At 43.4% G+C, this 19138-nt stretch overlaps 1 protein-coding gene across 9 annotated transcripts in view; it reads left to right on the forward strand.

Moving 5' to 3' along the window:
* The window catches only part of CUNH3orf20 (chromosome unknown C3orf20 homolog), an 85380-nt gene that overhangs the window by 2067 nt on the left and 64175 nt on the right, over positions 1-19138 (forward strand). For 3 of the 9 annotated variants that reach the window (XM_058437306.1, XM_058437309.1, XM_058437311.1), the window contains exons 2-5: positions 5342-5398; positions 5645-6264; positions 7305-7445; positions 13353-13472. In XM_058437306.1, the coding sequence (XP_058293289.1) occupies positions 5781-6264; positions 7305-7445; positions 13353-13472 (745 nt within the window). In that variant the 5' untranslated portion in view covers positions 5342-5398; positions 5645-5780. The other 6 variants (XM_032149798.2, XM_032149799.2, XM_032149801.2 and 3 more) reach the window with 6 other exon arrangements.

Genomic DNA, 19138 nt, shown 5'->3' on the forward strand with positions numbered 1-19138 from the left:
TTAATTTTCCTAGGCCCACCTCCATTTCTTTTATGCATCTCGTGAGGGCTGATTCTCAGACCTGTCCTAGCCTAAAGCCATGCCTGCTCATAAATTGCAGTCACGTGCTGACATCTGGACTTGCTGCCCTTATCAGAAGTATTTCTGATTAAAGTCAGAGAGCCAGAAACTAGAGAAAATAGCAGAGAATGCCATGACCAGATAACCTGAGGAGGCTTAGTTTGATTTTCTTCTTAAGTATACAGCTGTGTATACTTTGACCAAAAAATGTGTTTTGGATCAGTGCCAGTAAAGGGGTGGAGGTGTGCCCTCTCTCTGCTTTTAAATCTATGCCCATTTCCCCTCAGCTGCCTTCTGGCCGGGTACCCTTGATTTTCCTGAAGCTCATTCAGAACGTCTTCCCTTTTCCTCCCTGTCCTGCTTTAGCACCACCATGTAGCCCTGGCAGTTTGCTGGGTCTGTGCATTTTTATACCCTTCCAGGTGCTCCTAGGACTGGACATCCTTTTTTTTTTTTTTTTTTTTTTTTTTTTTGAGATGGAATGGGAGTTTCGCTCCTGTTGCCCAGGCTGGAGTACAATGGCGCGATCTTGACTCACTGCAACCTCTGCCTCCCGGGTTCGGGCGATTCTTCTGCCTCAGCCTACTGAGTAGCTGGGATTACAGGTACGCACCAGCACGCCTGGCTACTTTTTGTATTTTTACTGGAGACGGGGTTTCACCATGTTGGCCAGGCTGGTCTCGAACTCCTGACCTCAGGTGATCTCCCCGCCTCAGCCTCCCAAAGTGCTGGGATTACAGGTGTGAGCCACCATGCCCGGCCTGAACATCCTTTTTGATCGTAGGCAGAAATAAGTGTGCTATGGGTGCAGCTCACATCCTTGGCTAACCCCTAGCAGCAGCTGTCCATATCCACTCACCCTACCACACTTCCCTCCATGCTGCCAGCAGCGGAAGGAGCACCCTACAATGCAGATGCCTCCTTTGTTTGCCAACTTCAGTAGTTTCCCATCAGCTACAAGATCAAGCTCAGGCTCCTCTCACCTGGTCCTACCCTCCCCACCTCTACACTATCCTGTAGCGGCATCCAGTTCCTTGCTGTTCCACAAACTTGTCAGGGCTGTTTGGAGCCTTCAGCCTGTACAAGAGCTGTGCCCATCGCCTGGAATACAGCCTTTGACCACTTCAAATAATGACCTTTTTTCTACTTAACATTTACTGAACATTCAACTGTGTGCTGCGTGTGTGCTGACCCTTCACACACATCATCTCACTAATCCTCACAGTCCTTGAAGATGGGGACTAGTGTCACACGTGGCCATTGGGAACATCACACAGATCAAAGGCTGGGCTCAAGGTCACATCACCTGAACACACGTTCATGTGACGTGAGAACCTTAACTCTTGGCCTCCCAGTGACACTTCCTTCTCTGGATTTCCATTCCGCCTTGCAGAGAACACTCTGACTTACTGTAGCCTTCTGTGTGTGTGTCTCCCATCTCTACTGTGAGCCCCTCGAGAGCAGGGCCCATGCCTTCCCCATCCCTGTCCCAGAAGCTAACTGGAAACAGTGGAGACATGCAGCAGATTGTTGATTGAAGAAGGTGCTGCATCCATGGTCATCCCTCATATCCTTTATACATTTCTTATACATTTCATTTCTTTGTGGGAATTGCATCTTGAAGCTTTGTTTATAGCCATCTGCGTAGGTCCCTTAGGCTATGTGGCTGACTTTAAGGCTACAGATATTTTTCCGTTTCTGGCAAGTAGCAGCGCTGGGCTTAGCATTGTAGAGATTGTAAAAGAGAAGACATGGCCCCTGCCCTCCAATTGCAGAGATGAGACCATATGGGACACAATTAGCCATTAAAGACAATACATTTCAATATTTGCATGGAGTATTTGATTATATAGCAGATGCAAATTCTTTGGAATGACATACAAGGCCCTGCAAGATCTGATTCTAGGCCACTTTCCCAGTTTCATCTGCTACTCTCCCACGGATCCCCCCACACCCCAGACATACTGAGGTGCGTGTAGTCCTCGGAGCCCACCATGTTTCCGATGTCACCATCTCTTTGTAGGTGCTGTTCCTTCTTCCTAGAATGCCTGTCTTCTTCCTAACTGCCTGGCAACTTCTTACTCATCTTTTAGAACACTGTCTAGTGCCAGTTCTTTCCTTTTTGTTTTTGTTTTCATGGCCTTTGTACATTTTTCTTTAGTGTGACCCTTATCACATATGTCGATTTTGTAAGTCTGCTCTGCTTGTTCACTGTTGAGTTACTTTAAGTCAAGATCCATGTCTCAGTGATGGAAAAATGAATGACAAAATAGAAATTGGATAAATAGAAAGGAAGGAGTGATGATCTAACATGGTGGTGGGTCAGTGGGGAATCACTTTCATTGGCCAGAATAGAGAGCTAAATAAAGTGGCTTAAAGGCATTAGAGGTTCATTTGCATGCGGAAAAAGCTTGGAGGTGGATGGTTAAGTGCTGGTGTGGGTGCCACAATGTCATCAGGAGCCCGGGCTCTGCTGTTGACATTGGCCACCTTTAATGCGAGGTTTCCGTCTTCAGGGTAACCTCGTGGCTCAAAATGGTTGCTGGAGCTGCAGCCATCTTATCCATTTCAGGCAAGAAGGACTAGAGAGGTCAGCTGGTTAAAAAAAAAAAAAATTGTTCATTCCCTGAAGGCAGCCTCCTTCAAACAGATTTCTCAGGGTCCTTTACCCAGGAGCTTCATCTGCATCTCAGGCCAGGGTGTAGTCACATGGTCACCTCTGAGTTTTGAAGAGATGTAAATATACAGTAATAAACATCGGTTATCTTCACATTTAATTTAAAATGGCATTGCTTTTTAAAACAGATTTTAGATCTGAATACACATTTCTCAAAAAAAAGATATAAAATGGCCAATAAGCATATGCAAAGATGCCTAGGGAAATACAAATTAGTCATTAGGGAAATGCAAATCAGAACCACAATGAGACATAATTTCACATCTACCAGGATAGCACTAGAGTCAAAAACACATAATAACAAGTGCTGGCAAAGAGAGAAATTGGAATTCTCATAACGCCGCTGGTGGGACTGTGAAATGATACGGCAGTCTGGCAAGCCCTCACAAAGTTACACACTGAGTTACCCTATGACCCAGCAATCCCACTTCTAGGTATACATATGTGAGAGAATGAAAACATACATCCACACAAAAGCTTATGTATGCATATTCATAGCACTATTCATATTAGCCAAAAAATAAAAATAACCAAAATGCCCATTAACAAATGAGTGGATCAACAAATTGTGGTATATCCACACAGTGGAATATTATTCTGCCATTAAAAGGAATGAAGTACTGATACATGCTATATAACATGGATGAATTTAAAAAACATTACAGCAAGTGAAAGAAGACAGTCACACACAAAAAAAACACATAGTTGATGATCCTGTTTTAATGAAATGTCCAGAACAGGCAAATCCATAGAGACAGAAACTAGATGAATGGTTGCCTGAGGGTGAGGGGAAATGGAGTGACTGATGATGGGTTTTGTATGAGGGCAATAGAATGTTCTAAAATTAGATAGTAAATGGTTATACAACTCTGAATATACTAAAAGCCATTGTACACATGTTAAAAAGGGTGGATTGTATGTGAATTTTATCTCAATAAAGCTGTTCGAAAATTCAGCTTTTATCTGTAAGATATATCTTCAAAATTAACCTCAAAAAACAAAGGAACTGGTGGCAGGGGGGATAAGTTTCCCAAACCAGTTAATATTTCAAGACTTATATTAGTTATCTCCTTCTTCTCATTTGAGTCCCGACTTTAAAAAAAAAATCTGCCCTGCACAGTCAGGATTGGATCCCTCTGGCTGGTTGCCCAGATGACCGGGATTCTGAGTGGTTTCTTTGTCCTGTGGACTTATCATTTCAAAAACAAAGCTCTTTTTCCCAATCTGCAAAGCTGAGGAATGGAGATGCCAGGGGGTCAACAAATGGGTGTAGGAAGCCACTGTATCTGCAAACCAGCAGGATGCTAGAAGGGTTTGCTCTTTGGGGCTCGTGTTCCTTGGAGATTTTGTTACTGATAGATGGACAGAGGCAGGTCAGAGGCCATGAAAAATTAGTGTGGTGTTTGGAAAGGCCTCTGTGCCAGGAGTCTGCAGATGGGTGAGTCCTGACCAAGAGCTCTGATTCCTCAGCAAAACAAGAAAGATGATAGCCTTCTCACCACTGGGTGGGCACACGAGCTCATGGCCATGAGCCTGCCCTGTAAACACGGAAGGTGGGCACCAGGTAGGCCGTCCTGGAATGGCGAACTTGGGGTGGCTCCAGGGGGGACAGAGTTTGAAAAGGGAAAGGGAGCATTGTCTAGTGGAAAAGAAGACATAGGTGTGTTGGCTGGAGTGATTGTCAGGATAAAAGGTGGTCGAAGAGATGGTTGGACAGCTGCACTCACTGACAAGTGTGGTCAGAAGACTTGGGCCAGCAGCCCTTCCTGGTAAGTGAGCTGGTTAGGGTCGTTGGAGTTGGACAACAGGAACAACTCGCTGACTCTGCATCAAGATGCTGGAGATGGCCATCAGCAGAGAGGACAGACCCCCCACCCCTCATTCTCTAAGTCTCCCTCGGGTTGATCTTTGCTACATGCTCTGGATTCTTGAGTCTTTAACGGAGGCTCACACTCTCATAAAGTCCCTTGGGAATTTTACAAGAAACAAATCATTTTTGTGTAGCATAAGATGTGACTAGTTTTAATTTGATATATTATTAAGGACTGCTATCAGGTTCATTTTGTTCAGAAAAATGAAACTTTTGGGATCTGGTTACAAAACTCTACCAGTGTATTTACAGGTTTTTCTAGCCATTTTTTTGCTTATTAAATTGTTCTTTATGCTTCCTCTCTTCAACCAGTGGTCTATTTTTGGCATAAGTTAAGAAGGTAAGAATAAAACACAATGTAGAAATATGTCAGGGTAAACATTACTGTGGTATTAAAGTGGAAAAATATTTATTATAGTCCATTGATTTTCAGGCATGTATTTTCCAACTTTAACATCTCTGAAATTGTGATATGTCTTACAGTCAATGGCAGTTTACATTCATTTTTTTCTTATAAGATGGTGCATCTTTTGATCACTAATGTCTTGGATTTGATGAAATTTGGCAAATCATATTAGTGATTGAGCTTAGTAAATGCATTGTCCTCATTCTTTCCTGTCTGCCCTCAGATGTACATGTTGGATAATTCCATGCCCATCTTGGCATTGCAACCAGGAGCTTCTGCATCCTTTGCTTCCAAAGAGAACCAGTGAAACATCTTTTTGTTCTTGCAGGTTCTTATTGATTGACCACAAGCAGATCTTTCACCCTCGGATCTCTAGCTACAAAAGGTGCAATGGGACCTTTCTCTCTTCCCCAGCCCTTCCATTCCTCCAGCCCCCCCAGGGTCCTGTACCCAGTTTATGTGACTGTCCTTGAAGCTTTCCTGGAACCATACTTATCACCAGACCCTTCCCAAAGTGACTCACTAACATTGGTCTCTCTGATGGTGTCTCTGGGTAGGTAAGGGGCGGGGGACATCCCCTTGCCCTACTATGGGGAGAGTGACTAACTCTTTTCTTGTCCTTTCCGGATAGGAACCATTGGCTCAATGACCTGTCAGGGCCACTTCAGCACATCCATTCTGTCCATCTCCAAGCCTTCACCGTAGGGAAGAACTTTTGCTCTAAGTCACCTCTCAGAGAGCTCTCTTTATAGCTGAAGATCCCTCTCATGAGTTACATCAAGAGTAACCTAGAATTATACCAGCAATACACAGCCATGGCCCCCAAGCTGCTGGCCCACATCTCCAAACTCCTCATGATGTGCCAGAATGCAGGCATTTCTATACCAAAGGGCATCAGAAACATCTTTGAGTTCACTTGGGAAGAGCTCATCAGCGACCCTTCAGTGCCTACCCCGTCCGACATCTTGGGCCTGGAGATCAGCTTTGGAGCCCCCCTGGTGGTGCTCATGGAACCCACCTTTGTGCAGGTCCCCACACTGAAGAAGCCACTACCTCCACCACCACCAGCACCACCACGTCCAGTGCTTCTGGCAACCACTGGGGCAGCCAAATGCTCCGCCCCCTCTCCCACCATGGCCCGTCAGGTGCGCGCCCACCAGGAGACCTTGAACAGGTTTCAGCAGCAGTCCATCCACCTGCTGACGGAGCTCCTCAGACTGAAGATGAAGGCCATGGTGGAGTCTATGTCGGGTAAGGCCCAGATGTTTGTGTATGTGCCCACCACAGCCACTACAGACAGGCGTCTCAGAGGCACATGCTGGGAATAGGTGGCAACCGTGGGTCTGCTGTAGGAATTGGATGCCTTCCCTCTGCGGCTCCTGGAATCATCCTCTCACTCCTCCCTGTTCTCCCATTTTTCCTGCCATTGCCCCAGCTTTGCAGAGTCCAGATTGGAAGGTTAGTAATAGGAACGGTGCAAGGTCAGAGACACTGAGGGGTAGTGTTTGTGAGAACGATGCTGAGGTGGGGAGATAGCATCCATGTCCAAGTGGCATGTGAAGTTTTCAAATCAGGAGGGCTGATTGGGAAGTAGCCAGATGGAGCCCAGTAGAGCCAGAACAAGGGGGAGTCATAAGAACCAGGGTCCCAGGCCAGGCACGGTGGCTCACCCCTGTAATCCCAGCACTTTGGGAGGCCGAGGCAGGAGGATCATGAGGTCAGGAGTTCGAGACCAGCCCGGCCAATATGGTGAAACCCTGACTCTACTAAAAACACAAAAATTAGCTGGGCGTGGTGGTGCACACCTGTAATCCCAGCTACTCAGGAAGCCAAGGCAGGAGAATCGCTTGAACCCAGGAGGTGGAGGTTGCACTGAGCCAAGATCATGCCACTGCACTGCAGCCTGGGTGATAGAGCGAGACTCCATCTCAAAAAAAAAAAAAAAAAAAAGAACTGGGGTCCTTCCAAAGTGAAGGTGTCATCCCAGGATCAAGGCCAGGACCTAGAGCAGCACCAGTGATGGAGCCTTCTGGATGCTGCGTCATTTCAGAAACCAATAGCATCGGTACCCAGGCCTATGGGTAGGAAGAGAGACAGGCAAAGGGAGGAGAGCAAAGCGACACCTGAAGGGTCCTCAGAGCTTGAGAGCCTTTCACAGTAGCCCCCTCACCCCCACATATCCTAGGAATAGCACTCTACCCTTCTTTCCTGGGCCATTTACAGAGGTCCTTTTCTGGAAGCATTAGCCCCGTGCTAGGAGGGACACGTGTTGCTTTCTATCATTGCTTTAGTGGATGCCAACCCCTTGGACATCACCAGGCGCTTTGTGGAGGCCAGCCAGCTCCTCCACCTCAACGCCAAGGAGATGGCCTTCAACTGCCTGATTGGCACAGCTGGGAGAAGTGGCTACAGCAGCGGACAGTTGTGGAAAGGTGGGTACCTGAGCTTCAACCCTTAGGTAAGAAGTGCAAACAATATCAGCAGGAATGCAATGGAAGGCAAAACCTGCAGTTTGAAGGTTTGACATTTCCAAGAATTGAGGTGGATGTGGAGCAACAGGGATTTTCAAATGCTTCGGGTGAGTGGATGAATTGGTGCAATTCCTGTGGAGAGTGGTTTGGTGGTATCTGCTGAGTGGGTGACAGCTATACCTCACAACCCAGCAGTTCCTCTTAGAGGTCATTCCCTAGAGCTGTGCTCTCGAGCTACGTGCAGTGAAGGACTCATGTTTAAAATTTCCAGTGTGTTGTGGACCGACCCTTTTAAACACATGATAAATGTCACAGCGGTGTTAAGTTGCTGCACAGGCCTCTCAGTGCTCACCTTCAGTTTTTGTGCTCACCTGGTCATGGCCTGTGTGGGTCAGTGGCAGTCCACAGGCTGCACTCGAGTCACACAGCCTGAGGGAAGCTCACACATATTCCAGAAGTCATACAACAATGTTTATTGCAGGCAGGCATGGTGGCTTATGCCTGTAATCTCAGCACTTTGGGAGGCCAAGGCAGTAGGATCCCTTGAGTCCAGGAGTTCAAGACCAGCTTGGGCAACGTAGTGAGACTATCTTTAAATTAAAAATAAAAAAAGAAATGTTTATTGCAGAATTCTTTGGACTGGCAAAAATTAATCCGAATGTTTATCAACAGGAGAAAAAGATGTAAATTAAGGTCCATTTAGACAGTGGGACATAATCATGAAAATGAGTGAGGCACTAAAGCATATTCACAGAGAGAAATCTCCAATGATAGTATTAAGGAAAAAAAAGAGGAAGCTATAGGAGGATATTCTTTTTCAAAGTTTAAAAGCATAGAAAGTAGTAATATATCATTTATAGGTACATTACACAAAGTACAAGTATAAAAGCATGAAGGGGGAAATTCGAGGAAGTGATCTCTGGGGAGAGAGAAGGGGAACAGGATCTGGAAGACAGCAAGCAATTGAGTCTGTAATGTTCTTTTTGTTGCTTTTTTCTCACCCAGTGACCTCTCTGTCTCTCTCTGTCTCTCTGTCTCTCTCTCTCTCTCTGTGTGTGTGTGTGTGTGTGTTGAGAACACAAAATCTCCCCAAGCAAATTTTGAGTGTGCAATACAGTGATATTAACTATAGTCACCATGCTATATATTAGTTCTCCACAATTCATTCCTCTTATAAGTGAAAGTTTGTACCCTTTGACTAATATCTTCCCACTCCCCCGCTGCCACCCTCCAGTCCCTGTCAACCACCGTTCACTCTCTGCTTCTATGAGTTTGAGTTTGACTTTTTTAGATTCCTCATATATGTGAGATCATACAGGATTTATCTTTTTTTTTCTGGCTTTTTTTTTCATTCAGCATATAATGTACTCTAGGTTCACTTATGTTGTAGCAAATGGCAGGATTTCCTTTTTTTTTTTTTTTTTTTTTTTTTGAGACGGAATCTCACTCTGTCGCCAGGCTGGAGTGCAGTGGCACGATCTTGGCTCACTGCAAGCTCCGCCTCTCGGGTTCACGCCATTCTCCTGCCTCAGCCTCTCGAGTAACTGGGACAACAGGCGTGCACCACCATGCTCGGCTCATTTTTGTATTTTTAGTAGAGACGGGGTTTCACCATGTTGGCCAGGATGGTCTCGATCTCTTCACCTTGTGATCCATCTGCCTTGGCCTCCCAAAGTGTTGGGATTGCAGGTGTGAGCCACCACGCCCAGCCCAGGATTTCCTTTTTTAATAGCTGAATCATATTCGTGTGTGTGTGTCTGTGTGTGTGACATTTTCTTTATCCATTTATCCTTTGATGAACACTAGGTTGTTTCCATGTCTTGGCTATTGTTAATAATACTGCGATGAGCATAGGAGTGCAGATATCTCTTTGAAATACTGATTTCTTTTCTTTGGATAAATACCCAGAAGTGGAATTGCTGGATCATATGGTAGTTCCATTTTTAAATTTTGGAGGAACTCCATACTGTTTTCCATAATGACAGCACCAATCTCCATTCCCACCAGCTGCGTACAAGGGTTTCCTTTTCTCCACACTCTTGCCGGCACTTCTTAGGTTTTGTCATTTTGGTAATAGCCATTATAACAGGTGTAACGTGGTATCTCACTGTGGTCTTGATTTGCATTTTTCTGATGATTACTGACATTGAGCATTTTTTTCATATACCTATTGGCCATTTGTATCTCTTCTTTTGAGAAATGTCTATTTGGGTCCTTAATCCATTTTTAAATCAAGTTATTTGGTTTTTGCTCTGCAGTGTTTTATATCTTAAGCTCGGTAAATACACAGGTGTTCTTTTTGAATGCCTAAAAGTACTCACTGACGAGAGGTTTTATAGGAAGCATAAAAAAATTCTATCTCCCAACTATTTGCCCTCACCTGTAGAGTCAGTCCCCATTTAGTCTCTCTCCCTGTCCACTGAGTCAGTATCTTTGTCAGGCTCCCCTGATGGTCAGAGATTAAACATGTGCTAATACACACATACAGTGCAAATAAATTGCATAGAAAAGTTGCAGATCTTGGGGAAAAAAATGTAAGATTTCATGAAGTCAATGAAAGTGATGCTGGAGAGCTGCAGAATGCCCCTCCAATGCCCCTGATGCCTGATGGGGGGCGGGGCAGCAGCACTAGCCGCCTGCCGCAGAAGGGAAAACCGAATGCAGGATCATGACTCCGTGGAGAGAAAATAAAAAGAAGTAAAGCTCTTCAATAATTTTTCAAAAGGAAAACATGAAGGGCCTTATGTTTTATTGCCATAATACAATCATTGAGGAAGAAAGAAACCATACTGCCTTGAAACACCCAGCAGTCATTTTAATTTTCTTTGTAAGACTTAATGTGTTCTTAGAGTACCAACCAATTTTTTAAAATACAAGATAAAATGTTATTTTCATAAATTTTGGCTTCCTTTTCTAAGACAAAGTTGTGATAAAACACTCTTCCCCACAGTGTTTACCATGAAATGAAGATCTCTGTTTTAGGGGAAGTTACACTGTGCCTGTTTTGTTTAGGATCAGCTAGGCTCTGAGACCAGCTAGGCTCTAGGTCCTCTAGCTGTGCTGTAATTATTTGTGCAGGTGGGTGATCGCCAGACAGAGCTCTGCACCTTGCATTCTGTTTTGGGGCTTAAAGATCCCCCTCCTTTGGGGGCACAGCTGCTAAGCAGTCAGTTGCACGTGCATGAGAGTCCCATGGCAGATGTCAGGGTAGCTGCAGCCCAACCCTCGGACCTCACACCTGCCTGAGCCACTCCTACCTGAATATCATGTCTCCTCACCTTTAAAAGGAAAATGGTCCTCACCACTAACACTCCTTCTGATAAAGTGTTTCAGCATGCTTTCAGGATGAGGGAGGCGCAGTGGCTTCTGGCATCCTCTGTGGGCTGCAATTCATCTAAGGGAGGAGAATGGGAAGAGAGTTAAGCTGAGCTGGGGGCAGGGGGCCTTTTGGGTGATCTCTGCATCTTGCTGTCCTGCTGCAGCAGCTGATTGCTGAGAGCGCCCCTCTCCATCACACTCCCTAGCAAGCCTCCCTGTCTTGTTGGCACTTGCTGGTGCAGACGCCCCTCTCTTTAAATAAGCCTAGAGTTTAAAGACAAAAATCTAAGTAGCAAAACAAAAACGAAGGAGTGATCCATTTCTTTTGGAAAAACACTCATTCATCCTAAAAGGACGTTACTTAGATAGCGCTCCTGGGGCATAAAAAAGAAGATTCAAACTCTGATGATTTGTTTTGCATGAATTATGTTTTTCGGGACCGTCCTCTTATGTGAGGTCTAGAGTTAACTTCTTTTAAAGTTGGGACCAGGCCGAGTGTGGTGGCTCATGACTGTAATCCCAGCACTTTGGGAGGCTGAGGCAGGAGGATTGCTTGAGGCCAGGAGTTCAAGACCAGCCTGGCCAACATGATGAAACCCTGTCTCTACTAAAAATACAAAAAAATTAGCCGGCCGTGGTGGCACACATCTGTAGTCCCAGCTACTCGGGAGGCTGGAGAATCGCTTGAACCTGGGAAGCAGAGGTTGCAGTGAGCCAAGATTGTGCCACTGCACTCCAGCCTGGATGACAGAGTGAGACTGTCTCAAAAAAAAAAAAAAAAAAGAAAAAGAAAAGAAAAGAAAAAGAAAAAAAGCTGTATCCAGAATATCCCCTGTGCTAAGTAGTCTTCCCTCCTGTCCTGATACCTACTAGCCCTGGCTTGTCACTGAAGAAAACCAGACTGCTCCTTTATTTTTAGTTGACGACAATATTATTAATAAAAATGCAGAAAAGAGGAAGCAATCCTGCCATCTTTATATAAGAGCTACTTTTCACCTTTGCAGTTTCCTTTGTGGTTCCTGTGCTCGTGTGTGTGTGTGTGTGTGTGTGTGTGTGTGTGTGTATACATATTTAGAGTATTGCAGTTTTTCTGTTTCTTAGTTTCTTTTACTTAACAGAGTACAACTATTTTCCAACATGGCTACATACTTTAAATAATTGTCATTTTGAGTGGGCATCCTTGTAATGTTCATGTTCCGCATTTACCTAAATGCTTAGGTTTCCAGGCTTTTTGTTATTTGTATAATACGCATTGTAATAGGCAACTTTATGCACCTGGCTTCTTATTTCTGTTGTATTTGGTTAACTTCACAGAGGAGGGATTATTGGAGCAGAGGTCTCAGTATATATATATAGCTCTTCTTCTGAAATCACACTTAATTTGTTTTTTTTTTTTTGAGACGGAGTCTTGCTCTGTCACCCAGGCTGGAGTGCAGTGGCGCGATCTTGGCTCACTGCAAACTCCGCCTCCCGGGTTCACGCCATTCCCCTGCCTCAGCCTCTCCGAGTAGCTGGGACTACAGGCGCCTGCCACCACGCCCGGCTAATTTTTTGTATTTTTAGTAGAGACGGGGTTTCACCGTGGTCTCGATCTCCTGACCTCGTGATCCGCCCGCCTCGGCCTCCCAAAGTGCTGGGATTACAAGCGTGAGCCACCGCGCCCGGCCGACACTTAATTTGGATTCTCTCTACACCAACAGGGTTAATGGGTTTTATTCCTTCTTTACCATTACTGGCTATTGTTAGTTCTTTTCATTTCTACCAAGTTAGAAGGTCCTGAAGTTGTCTTAATTTCAACTTCTGGATCACTAGCAGAGGTGATTACTTTTGTGTTTTATCATCCATTGTGGAATCTCTATAGTCTTTGTCCACTTAGGAGGTCAAGTTTGCCATTTTCTTTTTGAATTTGAGTGAGCTGTGATGAATGAATCACCTAAAATTTTCTAACAATGGTTTCATGCCTAACCAGTGAAATGACTAGATTTGGGGGAAGAATAAACAAATGATTTGGTGGGGTTTGTGTAAGAATGAATAAGATTTTCCACTAGCCATAAGGATGCTACATTTTAATTCTTAAGTGGTCAGATATCAAATGATTCTACACAAGATGGTATGATTCTGCAAGAGACTGATATATTATTGAAGAAGCATCTGATTTCTGTGGCTTAGATAAGGGGGAATAGATGATTCTTAATTTCCTTCTTGCTGGCCCAAGGCTTATCCTCTTGACCTGGTGCAGCACTGATACCTGCCTTTGCCCTTGGAGTAATATCACTTTTTGTGCTTGCTTGCTGTTCCTTGCTCCGGTCCCCCTCTTGAGAGGGTTGGGGAGGAGAGGCACTGCAGAGGGGAACTGTAAAGACTTCTCCTAATTGCTCTGCCAGTGCATTGCAAAATCTCCTTCTTCCAAGATCTAGGTGTTTTGTAACAACGTGGCACTTTACAGTATCTGACCCACCTTACTACTAGAACAAGAAATCCATGTTACATTTTTGGCTAATAAAATTAAAAGTAAACAGTTGAAAGAAGAATCTCTCTCTCCCACTCCAGAGTCCAGCGCAAACATGTCCGCCATGGGGGTGAACTCGCCTTGCCAGCTGATCTACCACTCTTCCACAGACTGTCTGAGCTTTTCCCTCTCTACTGGAAAAGAAGCCAAGAAGAAAATAGGTAAAAATGGTTCCTAGCAAGATCTCATGGCCTACCATTCATTGGTGGTGGCGGTGGGGTGGGGGATAGGTTTCCGTCTACCCTGTGTAGGTCAGTGGGATGGTTTGATTTGGTCTTCTGATTAGAAGGATACATAGCGGCTCTGCCTGGAGATCCAGCAGCTGTCCACACAGATTTTCTCATGGAAAGGTTGTCACAGTCCAGCCCTATCACTGCATAGCATGGGCTCATCATTTCAGCTTGCTCATGCCCTACATTCCCAACGATGTGGCATCCCTCCCCTGGGACAACATCCCACCAAACCCATCTCTTCCATCCCTACAGTATCCCAAACTCACACCTCTGCTCAGACAGCTCTGTCCAGTCACACAGCAAGTGAGGGAACTGGTATCTGAAGAAAGGTATTTGGATACCAAACCTGGTAGACCTCAGTTGCACATCCCAAATTGGGCAAGTTTGTGTGGGCAGGAAACAAAGACATAGAAGATATTCCTATTCTACTGAGGAAGACACACGCAGGAGAGGCTTCAGGAAGAGAACAGGTGGCAGACAAAGACAACCAGTGTAACAACAGCTGCTCAAGAAGAAGCTCAGAGGAGAGACAGGCTGGGGCTACAGACAGCAGGGCAAGGCCTGGCAGAACTCCCAGGCCCACCCTGCTAGCCATGACAGCTGGGTTGTGGGGACAGGGTAGGTAGGAGAGGACCATGTTCCTGAAGGTGGTGGGAGGGTGGGTGGCAGGCAGGAATGCTCAGGCTGTCCAGTTGATTTCCACAGACACTGGAGGTAAGGCTGGAAGCCAAGGAGCTTGGATTTCCTCCGTGCCCCCGCCCCTGGCTGGCTGTTTGACCTGCCTTCCTCAGCCCTCACCTCCATGTTGGTAAAAGGGGGATGGTCATCATGGACGTGCCTTGTATTTCATCACTCACCATATCAAGCTGATCCTATACTCTTTCTGTTATTGAACAAATGCTTATTGAACACTTGCTAACTGTCAGTCTCTGTACCAAATGCTGGGGATACAGATGTGGACTTGTAAGACAGAAAATACCTTGCTTAAAGGAGCTGACCTCCTCCTTCCGGGCACGGAGTAGCTTCAGCGGCCGCCACACCTACCTGACTGCTTTACCTGTGTTGATGTGCTTCATCTCATTGTGGTACAATAACCCACAGCATCATTGCCAGCACCCCATTGCATGTGTGCCTGGCTTAGTACTCCATTATCATGTGCCCTCCTGAGCTGGCCCTAGATCTGGCCCTGTGATCCCACAGTCAGTTTGAGGGAAAATAAAGTACCCTCAAGACACCTGGTGATTTAATGACTTTTTCTGCCTAATGAACCTGAGGGTGATGTCTTGAGCAAGGCTGTTTCAAAGCAAAAGTTAAATACAGAAGTCCTCCTTATCCAGGGTTTCCCCTTTCTGTGGTTTCAGTTACCCATGGTCGACTGTGGTCCAAAAATATTAAGATATTTTGAGGCAGAGAGAGAGAGGGACCACATTCATATAACTTTTTTTAATTTTAAATTTTTGTGGGTATAGTTGGTATATATATTTATGGGTTATGTGAGATATTTTGATACAGGCACACAATAATCACATCAAGCCAAATGGGGTGTCCATCACCTTATGCATTTATCCTTTGTGTTACAAACAATTCAATTGTACTCTTTTAGTTATTTAAAAATATATAATTAAATTATATTTGACTGTAATCACCCTGTGTGCTATCAAATACTAGGTCTTATTCATTCTTACTGTTTTTTTGTATCCATTAGCCCTCCCCACTCCACACTACCCTTCCCAGCCTCTGGTAACCATCTGCTCTCTATCTCCATGAGTTTAATTGTTTTAATTTTTAGCTCTGATAAATTAGAACATATGAAGTTTGCCTTTCTGTGTCTGGCTTATTTCACTTATCATAATGATCTCCAGTTTCATTCATGTTGTTGCAAATGACAGGATCTCATTCTCTTTTTGTGGCTGACTAGTATTCCATTACGTGTAGGTACCACACTTTCTTCATCCATTTATCTGTTGTTGATTGACACTTAGGTTGCTTCCAAATCTTGGCTATTGTGAGTGCTGCCCTAAACATGGGAGTGCAGATATCTCTTCATTATACTGATTTCTGTTCTTTCAGGTATACACCTAGGAGTGGAATTGCTGTTTGAGACGGATCTCCCCTGTCACCCAGGCTGGATGACGGCTCGGTCACTGCAACTCCCTCCGGTTCTCCCATCTGCCGTAGAGACGGGGTTTCACTGTGATCTCGATCTCCTGACCTCGTGATCCGCCTGCCTCGGCCTCCCAAAGTGCTGGGATTACAAGCGTGAGCTACCGCGCCCGGCCATGGAATTGCTGGATTGTATAGTAGCTCTATCTTTATTTTTTTGAGGAGCCCCCAAACTGTTCTCCATAGTGGTTGTGCTAATTGACATTCCCACCAACAGTTATGAGGGTTTCCTTTTCTCCATATCCTCACCAGCATTTGTTGTTGCCTGTCTTTTGGACAAAAGCCGTTTTAACTGGGTGAGATGATACCACCTTGTAGTTTTAATTTGCATTTCTCTGACTATCAGTGATGTTGGGCACCTTTTCATATACCTATTTGCCATTTTTGTCTTTTTTTGAGAAGAATGAGCTTGAAAGATCATTCAATCAGATTATTAGATTTTTTTTTTTCCTATAGAATTGTTTGAACTCCTTATATATTCTGGTCATTAATCCTTTATCAAATGGGTAGTTTGCAAATATTTTCTCCCATTCTGTGGGTTGTCTCTTCACTTTGTTGATTGTTTCCTTTGTTGTGCAGAAGCTTTTTAACTTGATGTGATCTGATTTGTCCATTTTTGTTTTGGTTGCCTGTGCTTGTGGGGTATCGCTCAAGAAATCTTTGCCCACTCCAACGTCCTGGAGAGTTTCCTCTAATGTTTTCTATTAGTAGTTAATAGTTTGTGGCCTGAGATTTAAGTCTTTAATCCATTTTGATTTTATTTTTGTGTATGGTGAGAGATAGGGGTCCTTCTGCATATGGATATCCAATTTTCCCAGCACCATTTACTGAAAAGATTGTTCTTTCCCAATGTATGTTCTTGGCACCTTTGTCATAAATGGGTTCATTGTAGACATATAGATTTATTTTGGGGCTCTGTATTGTGTTTCACTGGTCTACACGTCTGTTTTTATGCCAGTATCATGCTGTTTTGGTTACTATAGCTCTGTTGTATAATTTGAAGTCAGGTAAGGTGATTCCTCTAGTGTTATTATTTTTATTTATGATAGCTTTGGCTATTCTAGGTCTTTTGTGGTTCCGTATAAACTTTAGGAATGTTTTTTCTATTTCTGTGAAGATTGCCATTGGTATTTTGATAGTAATTGCATTAAATCTATAGATTGCTTTGGGTAGTACAGACATTTTAACAATATTTGTTCTTCCAATCCACGAACATGGAATAGCTTTCCATTTTTTGATGTCATCTTCAGTTTTTTGTATCAGTGTTTTATAGTTTTCATTGTAGAAATCTTTCATTTCTTTGTTTAATTCCTGACTATTTTAAATGGAATTACTTTCTTAGTTTCTTGTTCAGACTGTCCACTGTTGGCATATAGAAATGCTACTGATTTTTGTGTGTTGATTTTTGTATGCTGCAACCTTACTGAGTTTATCAGTTCTAATAATTTTTTGGTGGAGTCTGTAGGTTTTTCCAAATATAAGATCATATCATCTGCAAACAAGGATAGTTTGACTTCTTCCTTTCCAATTTGGATGCTCTTTATTTCTTTCTCTTTTCTGATTGCTCTAGCCAGGACTCCCAGTACTATATTGAATAATAGTGGTGAAAGTGGGCATCCTTGTCGTGTTCCTGATTTTAAAGGAAAGGCTTTCAGTTTTTCCCCATTCAGTATGATATTAGATATGAGTCTCTCATATATGGCTTTTACTATGTTAAAGCATATTCCTTCTATACCCAGTTTTTTGAGGGTTTCTTTCATGAAGGGATGTTGAATTTTATCAAATGTTTTTCCAGTATGAGTTGAAAAGGCCATAGGGTTTTTGTACTTCATTCTGTTGATAGGATGTATCACATCGATTGATTTGCATATGTTGAACCATCCTTGCATCCCAGAGATAAATCCCACTTGGTCATGATGAATGATCTTCTTAATGTGTTGTTGAATTCAGTTTGCTAGTATTGAGGATTTTTGCACCAGTATTCATCAGTGGTATTGGCTTGTAGTTTTCTTTTTTTGATGTGTCTTTGTCTGGTTTTGGTATCAGAGTAATACTGGCGTCATAGAATGAGTTTATAAGTATTCCGTCCTCCTCTATTTTTCAGAAAAGTTTGAGTAGGATTGGTATGTTCTTTAAATGTTTGGTAGAATTTGACAGTGAAGCTATTGGGTCCCAGGCTTTTCTTTTCTGGGAGACATTTTATTATAGTTTCAATCTCGTTAGTTGTTATTGGTCTGTTCAGGTTTTGGATTTCTTCATGGCTCAGTTTTGGTAGGTTGTATGTGTCTAGGAATTTATCCATTTCTTCTAGATTCCCAATTTATTGACATATAGTTGCTCATAATAGGGACTAATGATCCTTTGAATTTTTGCAATTTCAGTTGTAATGTCTCCTTTTTCATCTCTGATTTTATTTAATTGGGTCTTCTCTCTTTTTTTCTTAGTCTGGCAAAAGGTTTGTCAAATTTGTTTTTAACTTTTAAAAAAACAGCTTTTGTTTTTATTGATCTCTTGTATTGTTTTCCTTGTTTCAGTTTGTTTATTTCTGCTCTTATTATTTCTTCTACTAATTTTGTGTTTGGTTTGCTCTTGCTTTTCTAGTTCTTTAAGTTGCATCATTGGGTTGTTTATTTGAAGTTTTTCTTCTTCTTTTTTTTTGTGAGATGAAGTCTCACTCTGTTGCCCCAGGCTGGAGTGCAGTGGTGTGATCTCAGCTCACTGCAACTTCCACCTCCCGAGTTCAAGCAATTATCCTGCCTCAGCCTCCTGAGTAGCTGGGATTACAGACATGCACCACTATGCCTGGGTAATTTTTGTATTTTTAGTAGAGACAGGGTTTCACCATGTTGACCAGGCTGGTCTTGAACTTCTGACCTCAAGTGATCCACCTTCCTCGGCCTCTCAAAGTGCTGGGATTACAGGAGTAAGCCACCGTGCCTGGGCTGAAGTTTTTCTTCTTTTTGATGTTGTAGGCACTTAACAGCTATAAATTTTCCTCTTAGTACTGCTTTCACTGTATCCCATAGGTTTTGGTATGTCGTGTTTCCATTGTCTTTTGCTTCAAGAATTTTTAAAATTTCCTTCTTAATTTCTTCACTGACCCACTGGTCATTCAGGAGCATATTGTTTAATTTCCATGAATTTATATAGTTTCCAAAATTCCTCTTGTTGATCTCTAGTTTTATTCCATTGTGGTCAGAGAAGATGGTTGCTGTTATTTCAGGTTTTTTTTTTTAATGTTTTAAAGGAAAAGAATGTGTATTTTGCAGCCATTGCATGAAATGTTCTGTAAATATCTATTAGGTCCATTTGCTATAGTACAGATTAAGACTGATGTTTCTTTGTTGATTTTCTGTCTGGAAGATCTGTTCAATGCTGAAAACGGGGTGTTGCTATCTCCAGCTATTATTTTATTGGTGTCTTTCTCTCTC

Source organism: Hylobates moloch, unplaced genomic scaffold (assembly GCF_009828535.3).
Source record: "Hylobates moloch isolate HMO894 unplaced genomic scaffold, HMol_V3 SCAFFOLD_4, whole genome shotgun sequence".
Classification (NCBI taxonomy): domain Eukaryota; kingdom Metazoa; phylum Chordata; class Mammalia; order Primates; family Hylobatidae; genus Hylobates; species Hylobates moloch.